The 12414-nt window shown below is 37.8% G+C and overlaps 1 protein-coding gene across 1 annotated transcript in view; it reads right to left on the bottom strand.

Annotated features, from left to right (window-relative positions):
• Positions 1-532: 532 nt before the first annotated feature.
• Positions 533-12414, bottom strand: part of HECW2 (HECT, C2 and WW domain containing E3 ubiquitin protein ligase 2) — a 166016-nt gene continuing 154134 nt past the window's right edge. The window contains exons 26-29 of the mRNA XM_009284694.2: positions 11781-11895; positions 10932-11017; positions 8696-8808; positions 533-3227 (exon numbers count right to left, since the gene is read on the bottom strand). Of these exons, the coding sequence (XP_009282969.1) occupies positions 3116-3227; positions 8696-8808; positions 10932-11017; positions 11781-11895 (426 nt within the window). The 3' untranslated portion in view covers positions 533-3115. The remainder of the gene's footprint in view (positions 3228-8695; positions 8809-10931; positions 11018-11780; positions 11896-12414) is intronic.

The following is a 12414-nucleotide window of genomic DNA, read 5'->3' as shown; positions in this document are numbered from 1 at the left end:
TGCCACAGCATGTCATAAGCAAAAGCTCCATGGTCGCCTGTTGCAGTCATCTGCAGGACATGAAAGTTAGCTTTCACCTGGGACACGTTTAACGGGAATGGCTTCCCACACCAAAGGGAGAATATTCCAAGCAGTAGCCAGGAGACCAGGGTATCTGAGAAAGCTCAGGCTTCCTTTCCTATACTCCCCTCCCTGCTAATCTCTTCAGAGCAGCACCATCGCTTATATCATCACAAACAGCCAGCCAAGTGCTCGAGGCACCATAGGTAGCCATATCTCAGTAGCTAACTCCTCATCACTGTCAAATAGCGTTTTCCTTGAGTCCCCCAGGTGATACTGGCAGCAAAGCAGGAAGCAGCAGCTTCTCCTCAGTCTCTCTTGGTCTTAATGCTATAGGGATTCTGGATTTTTTAAGTTTTTTTTTAACTGACAGCTGCCCCACTGGTTACCCTGTCACATCGTTACAGAATACCGGATCATCATGACTGATTTCAATTATTTATATATGCATAAATACAGAACAAATGTGTGCAGTAGATATATTTAAATAAAAAAATGACAAGATGCCTTTATTGTTTTTGATTTGTACAAAAGCATAACTTAAAAGGCAGACTAGTATAAACTTACTTTGTGCCAAATATTTAAACTGTTCATTCCAAAGAGTTTCTGGTTCAAAACTTGTAGATACAGTTTCCACCTGGGAAATCTCCTTTTTAGACCACAGATAACACAGTATTGTAAAATCAGAATTCTGCAGTCCTTCAACCAATCAAAAGCTGCATTCTGCTTCGAGTGCCAGAGTTTTAGCTACTCAGTGAATGGATCATATGAAACGTGAGCCATGCTGGAGTGACCTGATCAAAAGTCAGTTTGCCTACTGCTCATTCATGTACTGAAAAAAAGATGTGCATTAGGATCTGTGACATGCAATCTTGGCAAAGACTGATAAATATACGTGTAAAAATAGGGTGACATGTTTGGATTTTTCTTTGCTACTTCATACCAGCCAGAAGTAGTGTAAGAAAACCTATGTTACTTAAGCGAGTCCCAGATGTCATGCAGAAAGCTCAGTTATTCCTGAAATAAATGCTTTCACTCTGATTTTGCAAGTGGGTTTTCCTTTGCGCAGGTAACATTTTCTCAGTAAGCCTGAAGGGTTTTCTCAGTCTTTGCTGCCATGACCACGGCTGCACTTGCCTTCCAACTTGGAGGGTGGAGTGGCAGTCTTTGCTGACAACATCTCCACAGACATTCACCTCCGTTGGAAAAAAAATCCCACAAGAAGAAGCAGGATACCTCCCTGGGATGCCTTTTCAAGAGACTCCGAAGTGAGAATGTTACTTCAAAAGCTACTTTTCCCACAGAACAGGGCTTGCTGTGCTTCGGCGCTATCAAGAGGGCTCGTGCAAAGCTGGATTCACGTTCTTGTCATCCAGTATCCAAGTGCAACTTCCTGGAATTTTAAAGTGTGGTGGATGCACTGCGTGACAGCAGCTGTACAAGAAATGGCACACAGCTGCCCAAGTGTTCCACAAGACCATCTGGAGGAAAGTACCAAAAATAGATGCGAGCAAGCCTCGTGTATTTCAGCAAAATTAAGCATAAAGAAATTGGTGTCCATGCAGTACTTAATATGCCATAAAAACCTCTTTCAAATAACATTTGATAAGAAAACTATTTATCAGTGAAAATGCAAGCTTAGACACTATGAACAGTTTACATCTTGTAGGTGTTCACTGATACGGGACAGTGGCATTATGACCAGTGGCTCACCTTAAAGTAGGTTACTCATGGGTTTCCAAATGAGCTAGTGTTTTATGGTGCTGTACAAATAAAAGGTTGTGGGGAGTATATGAAATACCAGTATTAAACTCCACTGCATTAAGTTATCCAATGCATGAAAAATGACTCGGATGCATTTAAAATAAATGCATATTACAGTATCACGTATAGTATTATAAAATTATTACTTATGTGCACAGTCCTGATATCTATAGACATGGCACCGTGAAGAAAGCCTGGTTCCTAAGCATTTTTACAGATACTTTATAGTGATGTAGTTTGCTGTCAGTCAGATCACAATGTCCCTTCAACTTTGGTACAATAAGTGCAAAGTATTTTTGGGAGTTTTTTTACTCTTATAAAAATAAAAGGCATTTTTTTCCCTTGAGAGTGCTTAAAGAATAAACACTAGCAGAATGTCTGTTCAAGCATGGAAAGTGACAAAAACAGAAATTTCATTTTAGTTTGCTTGTTTCCTGTTCATACTCTAAGAAACATAATATAATGAACCTATAAAAATAAACGGAAGTCACTGTGTTAGGGTTTTTTTCCTGATATGCTGTGATAAATTGCTAGTTTCTTCTTAAAATAGTTTCCATGCAGTATAAAGCATAAAATCAGTCTTATTAAGTTCCTTCTAACAGCTCATCTTTTGTCATACACACCACTGGCAAACACATTTCCACAAAACTCCTTAATGCAAGCCTTTGTTGTTAGATCCTTTGTTGCTGACTTTCCTTCCAATTCACTTCTGCCCCAGAAACTTGAGCTCTATGGTGCACACCATGCAGGCACTCATAATCTTAGGTAAAGAAAGTACTGGATATGCTATTATAACATATGGCATAAAGTAATGTACCTTCGTGAATTTAAAAAAAAAAAAATAATCTATTGTATGATGTTTTGATAATTTACTGGGTAGGTAAAGGGCTGAATGATTTCACATTTTGACTTGAATTTTCTATTCAACAACTTTGACGAAATCCAGTTTTCGGGTGCATGTCAGTTTTGCAGTAGCCAGGTTGATCACAACATGGGATCACGTTTCTTGTTTCCTCAGAACAGAAACTTAAGAAGTTTGGCCGTCCTGAAAAACCATGGATTGCAAGACTTGGTTTTCCCTGCACATCAGGCACACTCTAGTTTCACTGTAGAGAATTCTGCCACTACCACAATGCTTTTTAATTGCTTCATAAGCTCTTTCATGGAACCTCATTACTTGAATTGCATCGTGAAACAATTTTCCTCTAGGAAATCCAATACAAACGTTCATTCACTCCTTGAGAAGACAGATCCACAAAAGTCCAATGAGCTGGGCACTGTGGTTTGTGTATCACTCAAGTCCAAAAGTACTTGTCTCTTCAACTGCTGTCAACAGTTTTTCATATAACATAGAGAATGATGGATACGGGGGAAGGTCCAGACGATTGAAACAAGTGTGAGCCCTGAGGGGGAAAAAAAAGAGGGGATGAAGAAGTACATTATTTTAAAAGTTCGAAAGAACACACAGACTGGTATGTGCTTGCGTAGAGATGGGCAGATAGTATTCTTTCAGAAGACTTTGTTCTGTCAAATGATGTTTGCCAATTGAACAGGTAGTGAGGTTTAATCTACTTTTTTCTAATTAAAATAAGCCAGTCAGAAGCATTTATGAAGGTCTTTAGAAACACACTGACAGCCCAAAAGGCGTGGGATAAATTTTATCCATTAAATGTGCATGAGAAAAGAATAATATAACATGGTACAATTCAAATAGCCTGTTCTGAAACCTTGGCTTTAAATGTATCTTCTGAGAAGTAGTATTTTTCCTGTACTGATGATACTTGAATACTGTATTTGTAATCATAAACAAGATATTTCAGTACATTGAATATGCATAAGATATTAGATTTGATGACATATTAAAAAATACTCAAGATATACAGGAAACAATCCCACAGTAATAAAGGACAGACAAATTAGATGCTCTTCCTTCTACATTTCCTTGGCATATGGATCATGTTCTTGGGAAGTTACTGCTTGTGCTGATTTACACTATGTACATATCTGGCCCTGCAAGCCAACAACCTTTAGAATAATACTTTTTGTAATTACAGAAAACTATGCATGTACCTCTAGCATACCATCCTGCTTTCTTAAGAGGACAACCAGGTGGTTTATTTCTCAGTTTCCAAAGTCCATCTACTTCAGTTTTTTGACACACTTGGAACTGTCTCTCAAAACCTCTTTCAGGGAATGAAAAGGGAGATAATAGAAGTTTCTCCTCTTAGCAGAATAACGGATATCATTGCCTGACCTCAGAGCAGGCTAAGGATAATACTTTCTAAAACACTATTGTGCATGAGCCTGCTCTAGTGAATAGCATAACGATTAATGTGATGGGTTCTTGAGGAAGAAGTGACATGAAGAAAAGCTGGAAGAGACATCTTTTCTGCTCCGAAGCTTTGTACTAAAGCCTCACTTTAGACTGATTTTAGAGGATTAAAACCTTTTTGTATTTTGGCAGGTCTCTGTTTACAAAGACTTTATTCTTTTGTAATAAAACACATCACCAAGTTATTTAAATACAATCCAGCTGAGAAACAAACTTTTCCAGCAGTGACCTGCCCTTCATCAGTATGACCCATATTAGGTGTAAGTGTATAATGTCAATGGAAGGACTGAAAAAGCTCCCTGCTCGCAGCAAATGCAACTCATTTAACCTAATCACTCCCAGAAATCTGAGTGTCTACCACAGACCTGTACTGAGCTTTCTCTGAGCCAGAAAGTGCTGCCTTCCATGGGAGCAAATTTATTAATTGCCGTTTTAAGTGGCTCTCAGCTCCCGACTATGGGGATGGAACATGAAGCGAAGTGGGTTAATCTTGTTTGTTAAAAACATGAGTCCATTACAAGCCCTTACTGAAGGTGAAACACTCAGTTACAAGCCTTATAGTGTCATAAAAATATCAGGCTGAAGAAATGTATACACAGTACAGAAGGTCACACTATTATTATAAACACAGTCCAAACATCAAATATGCAGTCACTTAAAAAAGCATTGAATTTTGCACCCTCCCCAAATACAGTACGCTTAGAAGCATATTGCTAGTACATGCGGTATAGCAAAGAGGGCATTTCCCCACCCTGTATTCCAGGGGCCTGGTTAAATTGCTCCACCCTTCCAGCCCTCTAAGGCTCCTGGAGGAAAGCTTGCTTTGTACTCCTCGTTTGCCTTTCCAAAAACCTTACAAAGTAATATCTGTGATATAGATTAAATTATTATTGCATTCCCCGCACTTTTTTTTTTTTTTTAAAAAGAAGAAAGAAAAAAAAAGACATTTCCCTTTTGAAGAAAGACAGATTTAGACCCAGCAGCAAATGGGCAACTGGAACTCAGTGATCCCTTGAGTTCAGTGTGGAGTGTGTCTTAGGCAATTAGCAGTCTAACCACATGCTTCTGCTGCAGGGGGCTGACAGCCGCTCATTAGAACTATGGATCATGCTGTGTGGGCCGTAAAACCACAAATTATAAAAGACATAGTATATAATTAGCAAGGGATTCATTACAAACTGGTTTAATAGTACACCAGCATGTTGTTTACATTTATTAAGAGCACTGAGTTCTATCTTAATTTTGAGGGCAATTTTGAAAATGCAGTCACCTACTTTGGAAAACCAAGTCATTAAAAAAGACAAAAACTTAAGATCTTTGTCTTCTGAGGGAATGCATGACTTTCTCACCCTAGCAAGCAACTTCGTAAGTCTTCGAGAAGAAAGGTTTTGGGTTTTTTTTTTTCCTCTGGACAGTATTTTCCCATTCCAACATTTCAAACCACGTGGGTACTAACTGTTCATCTTCCTGGACTCACATTTTATGACAACATGAAAAACCATCTTGGTTCCTGAAGTCTAGATTCCCAATTAATCTCCCCTTCAATTTGATTACAGTAGTAAAATAGAGTGACTTAGGGTTAAAATCCAGCAGTCAGACATAAATACTGTTTGCATGTGAATCATCACATGCACATATATATAACGTACAGCAATGAGCCTGGAACCAATTTCTCAGCATGTAAGTGAATTGAAAGAGTAACAGTCCCTCCACCGATTTAGTGTAATCTACAACACAGTGCGAAAGAAGGAAGTAGAAGTGGCATCGGGGATAGCAATAGTTAAAGTAATGATGATCTTTTCAGGGCCCTTTACGTGCTAATGACTTACTAATGTAAAAGACAGTGATACAAGCTAGGCAACCTAACATGCGCCTCACAGAAATCTCACTATTTTGATTCAGCAGAACTGATTACACAGCAGTCAGAACAGTGGGAACTAGGTAGACATCTAGTAAATACTTTTATGTTTATATTCACAGCTGCTTAGACCACAATCTCATCCCTAAGTATATTAGTTGCCTTCTGTGTCTCAAAATCAGGAAGAAGAGATAGGAATGGGTATTTCTGTGTGTTTTCAGCAGTGCAATATTTTTTTTAGAAACAGAGGAAGAAACATAAAATCCACTGACTTGTTGAGTCCTAGCTTTTGCCACCCTCACACCAAGTATTATCAAATTTCACAAGCACTCCCACTGAAATCAAAAGGGCAATTTGCAAAGTATAACACTGCTATGAGTGAGTGACGGTGCCTTAACACAAATGCTTTAGTTATCTGGGAATCAGTAAGAGTCACAGAGTCCTAGGGCAGCATTCTCAGCAGATGCAGCAATGTGTTTACACATGTAGGTCTTGTTTGGAAATCTCTTGAAAGTTTGCTACTCGGGGTCGTTGTTAACGATGTCTTACCTTCAAGCCAGTACTACTTGGTGTTTGCACAGTAAGTCTTTGAAGCTGGTGAGACACAGGCTGAAGCTACACTGCATGCAGGAACTAGATATGTAAAAATGCAAATACTCCTCTCTGCTTAGGGCTTAGCCTATTTAAGCATAAACATGGAAGATCATTTATTTTTTTATGAGATCAAGGTTCCACGTATGAATGCCAGGAATTGCCAGCTCATGACAACTGTAGGTGTTTGTCATATGCAGTTGTTTATTTTAACAAAACAAGCATGTTAGTTTATTTTAATTCTCACACTTGTATGTTAAAAACTATCCACAGAGACAAAAATCAAATGTTTCCTAAGCAAGGGAATCATAAATGAAACTTCAAGGGCATGATACATTCTCCTAAATGTGAAGAGTTGGCATTTCCCCTACACTTGCTGAACACCTTATGGTAGCTAAGATTCTCAGCATGTTTCTCCATATTGCACTAGATGAAGAAGTTTTATTCTGCAGTTTATTACAACCAGGGCTCTATGTAACATTTTCAGAGGAAATTCTGAGCATCCTGTTCAGGCATGTCCTGACCTTTTCCACACTGCAAGCTGTGCTTGTTAGCACCAGGAATTCCAGTATTAGAGACTGTATGGAAAAACTCCCACAATCTCTTTTAACTTGAACTCACAAAGAAATCTTACATTTTGAAGTTGGAAATAATTTAAAAAAAATCAAAGCTTTTGCTTTTTAAACAGAATCAAAGCTAGTCCGTAGGTCAATCATAATCAAACTGTAAAGTGGACTTACCGGGCAACAAGGTATTACTAGGCCCCCAAAAGATATTAGAGTATTTGATCTGAAATAGCAATTTCCAGGATTTGCTTATCTTTAATCCTCAGTTGCCTGGCTCTTGTTTGTACTGTAAACTGGGAAGATGGCTTTGTTTAAAGATCACCTGCGGTGTCTGTGGATTTTACAGTGCCACTTCTGCGTCTTTGACTTTCTCAGGGCGGTTCAAATGGCAGCCTGCAGGCAGGAGCCGACCCAAGAGACATCTCTGCATCTGACTTTATGCTGGAGGAAAAAGCTAAGTGTTGTTGGTCAAAGAAACTCTCTGTGTGTCTGACAGCCGCCCTGTGTCTAAAAAGAGACTTTGAATGCAACTTATTCCTGAGGAATCTTGTTTAAGAGGAATGGGCTAGAATTAGGGTTGAATTTCCTCCATGATGACCCTAGCCGAAGACTACTACCACAGGCTATAAGCAGCATACTAAACCTGAGATCTGATTAAGTGGAGTTAGTCCACCCACACTCCGCACACTAATCTGTATTTCTAACCACTGTTAACCCATTCTAGAGGCTACAGAATTATAGAACTGGATGAAAGGAAATCTCCTAGAAACGTATCAGCCCGATCACAATATAGAAAAGGCTAGATCCTGCCTTGTACAACTCAACTCCTGCTTTCATATCTTGGACTCTCATGCTCTTCCTTTACCCTTTTCACATATTTCAGTTGACCCTACTTGTACTGTTTGAAATCTTCACCTTCTCTTGTCCCTGTGCTGCCTCTTAAGTCAAATGAGAGGTACCTCAAACCCCTCCTCAAAATACACCTCTTTTGCAGTTCGTAACTTGCCTCCTCCATATTTGTTAACACTCTTGACATCAGACAAAGCATAAAAATTACATGACTAAACTATACTGTAAAGGCTGTGTGCGTCTAATCCAAAAAGTCTGGTATTAGCTTTCACTCAGAGTCACAAGTGCTATTTAATTTTAATTCATATTAACCTTTGCTTCTAAGTGATGAACTGCATGTTCAGGAAGTAAATACTGCACATGTAATCAAAATATAACAAAATCAAATTCAGAAGTAGTTATCATTCTAATATAAGTTTCCATGAAAAAAGCATTACAATACGGATGTCAGCCACAGTTACACTGCCTTGTCCATCTTACGAGAAAAAAAAATTGCATTCAAAGAAAAATGGATGCATCAGACACTGGAACAATGGGGAAGTAAATTTTCATGTAAGGCATAGTATATTTGCATATTCAGTTAAAACTTGTTTATGTTTCTCAAACAGCTTATCTATAATCCCAGTAACTGATAATTCTAAAGTATCTCTAGCATTAATACACACACAGTTGTACCTTGGAAGAGCAGTGATCTTCCCCCACTTCTCTACACAAAATCTTCTCGGACCATTGCTGCCCCGTAGAGAGGCAAATCCTTCATAAGGTATGCTGGACGTGCCTGTAACAAACTGCCAGCGCAAACAAAACATCACGGATATTGGAAACACAGATGATGCGGGTTAGAAATTTATTTATATCAGCATACCCACTGAAGTCCAAATGCTTATGTAAAAGCATTTGCAAAGTACAGAAACTTGTGAGGCGCAAGTAATAAATGCTCCTTTAAAAGGAGGCTAAGGGAAAAGAGACCATTTCCTGATAGGGCTCTAGAAAAGACAACTTGCCAGATTAATTTCTTTCAAAGGTTTCTCTTTGAAAGAGTAATTATGCTACATAAATACTGGAGAATAAAACACTACTAATATCAAGTTACTTAAACTTAGGCCTAAGTGAGTTTTTCCCTACTGTTTTTATTCTGTGTTAAGAGGAACTAATAGAAAAGTAATCATATATGATAATGGCTTCGTGTTAAGCCTTTTCGGCCATGTGGATTTCAATATCTTTATAAACCATTATTAAATACTATAAGGAAAGGACTAAATTCTGAAGGTTAGGTAGAATCCCACTGCCATTTGCTGAAATGCTGTCTATTGAGCAGATTTAGTTAGAACCTGTCATGTCAAACATGGTTTTTGACAGATCAGAGGCTACTTAATTTTTAATGCTCTGGATATGATAAAAACTTTTCCCTAACAGATGTGACAGGAACATATAAGCAGACATCTCTGCCTCTCCATCAAATGAGATGTCCTGCACTGCTTTTTACACACCTTTTTTTAAGTACTTAAACATATAAAAAAGAGAAAATCCTTGATCGATACTCATACAAGGTAACTCAATGATCAGATGCAAATTCTGAATTGTTAAAAACAGTGGATTTCATAACAGATCAAGAACATGGTATGGTTTGAGGTGGGGGTTTGTCTGTTTTTTTACAGCTATGATAGACATAATCTGAATTTTAAAAAAATTAACTCAATAGTAAACCCACATGTATAAATATTCCTCTGTTGAGAGGTTTTCATCCTTCATCAGCAGGATGACTGGATTCTGCAGGCTGACTTAGTGAAAATGGAATTGGACTGATTTTCGGGTTTTCATCATTACTTTCTAATTTGAGGCACTTTAACTTCCATCTAAGCTTTCTCCTTCCTAAGCTGACAAATATTCTTTTCGGCCATGTGGATTTCAATATCTTTATAAACCATTATTAAATACTATAAGGAAAGGACTAAATTCTGAAGGTTAGGTAGAATCCCACTGCCATTTGCTGAAATGCTGTCTATTGAGCAGATTTAGTTAGAACCTGTCATGTCAAACATGGTTTTTGACAGATCAGAGGCTACTTAATTTTTAATGCTCTGGATATGATAAAAACTTTTCCCTAACAGATGTGACAGGAACATATAAGCAGACATCTCTGCCTCTCCATCAAATGAGATGTCCTGCACTGCTTTTTACAGACCTTTTTTTAAGTACTTAAACATATAAAAAAGAGAAAATCCTTGATCGATACTCATACAAGGTAACTCAATGATCAGATGCAAATTCTGAATTGTTAAAAACAGTGGATTTCATAACAGATCAAGAACATGGTATGGTTTGAGGTGGGGGTTTGTCTGTTTTTTTACAGCTATGATAGACATAATCTGAATTTTAAAAAAATTAACTCAATAGTAAACCCACATGTATAAATATTCCTCTGTTGAGAGGTTTTCATCCTTCATCAGCAGGATGACTGGATTCTGCAGGCTGACTTAGTGAAAATGGAATTGGACTGATTTTCGGGTTTTCATCATTACTTTCTAATTTGAGGCACTTTAACTTCCATCTAAGCTTTCTCCTTCCTAAGCTGTACAAATATTATTAAAATTTCTACCTAATGATATAACCAATTACACAGTTTTCCTTTTCTAGCTTTAATAGTCTTAATGTACTTTTAATCAAACAATAGTAAAGCATTATTGGCATCAGATACTTTATCTTAAATGTATTTTTAACTTAGAAATCTATAAAAATAGCTGTGAGCTTCAGTCACTTAAAACTATTACAGTTAGTCTCTGAGGATTGCCAGGTTATTTGCACTAGTCAGCATCACCATCAGTTTTGGATGTCATAAACCTGGATGGGACTAGTTTGGCATCTAATTTTAACGATGCACTATTTCTACACAGATCAGCTGATTTCTTACCTGTAAAAGTCTTAGTCGTTGTTCATTGTTGAACCTTTCCACAGCAGCCCAGAACCACCGAATGACAATGTGATTGTCATGATAACCTGTTAAAACAAGAAGAGCCTTTATACCTTTAAGTGCTACAAAAGTGGTTGAGAGAACAGTTAATAAGTTTTTCCTAGTTTGGCCCTCGTCACAATAATGCCATATTTCTTTATCCAATTGCAGCAAAGGACAGGAGGTGAGAGAAGAATACTCCTAAAATGCTTAAAAATCTTAAAGGCAGAGAATCGCTTTACTATGACAAAAAGGAGTGAAATCTCTTTTGCAAGCATTTCTTCCATTAATCAATCACTAACAGGAATGCCAGTTCTTGAAATATTCCAATGCTGTGCTTTTTATGTATCTAAAGCTACAAATGATGCCGCAAGGATCTCTCAAAGTAGTTCCCAAATCTTCCATTGTTTTCAAATTATCTCAACTGCCAGCCTGCAGTCACTGGGATTACTTCTAATTTCCTGTCGTCTCTGAGAGTGGAAAAGAGGCAGATCCTACTAAGAACGGTGACCATTTCCGTTTGTCTCCAGTGTCTGGGTGGTACTCTACTAGTGTGCAGGTGAACACAGTACTTTCGGTGGAGAAGACTGCTCTGTATGCTATCCAGCCAAAAACAGCAAGGGAAGAGCTGCATGGGGAAGCAATGAAGCAAACTCAAATGGACAAATTACCTTCTCCTAACGAAACTTAACCACAGAAGTTCAGAAGATACTAAAGATCTATCTCATGGGATGGTTCTTTAGTGTCTCAGAAACTGGGTAATTCCAGGCCCCCCAACACTGTCAGTGAACAATTCAAAATTAAGATTACCTCCTCTATACTCTGTATTATTTCTCCAATCACTCAAGTCAATTTCTGCTGTTCCAGCTATAACCAGTTCCAGTTCTCTGGCATCAAATACAGACACGAGCCTCGCGTCAACCACCTGTGAAAGGAAATAAAATGCATAGCAACATTTCTTCATTTATTGATTTTTGCCTCCCCATAAAAGGCTTGTCTGCTGCTAAGACATTTATCGTGTAACATGTCTCTCACAAATTGAAAGAATTAAGGTTTTTTTTCTTTTTAAAGGCAAATAAATGGACTTCTTTTTCTTACACTGCGGTTCCATTCAGTTTCATTAGAGGATCACAGTGATTGGGAGAGAATTTTATTGGCAAATAATATTGAATTATTTCAGGACAAATTAAGTTCAATACATTCAATTTAATTGTCCATGTTAAAACAGGTAAGAGAGAAATACCTTGAAATACATTCAGTCTACTGTGTTACACTGAGTACGGCATGCACACAAAAACCCTCAAAGGCCCAGTGAAGAAACAGATGGGTCACTTCAGCAAGCATTCACTGCTAATCATACAAATAGTGATCAATAGTATTTTCCAGTTTAAAGAAGATATATAACCACAGTGTTTAAGTCAATGACTAACAATAATTTCTTTTT

The sequence above is a fragment of the Aptenodytes forsteri genome, unplaced genomic scaffold (assembly GCF_000699145.1).
Source record: "Aptenodytes forsteri isolate BGI_AS27 unplaced genomic scaffold, ASM69914v1 Scaffold183, whole genome shotgun sequence".
Classification (NCBI taxonomy): domain Eukaryota; kingdom Metazoa; phylum Chordata; class Aves; order Sphenisciformes; family Spheniscidae; genus Aptenodytes; species Aptenodytes forsteri.
The sequence above is the reverse complement of the archived record's forward strand: the minus strand, read 5'-3'. Positions and strand labels throughout refer to the sequence as shown.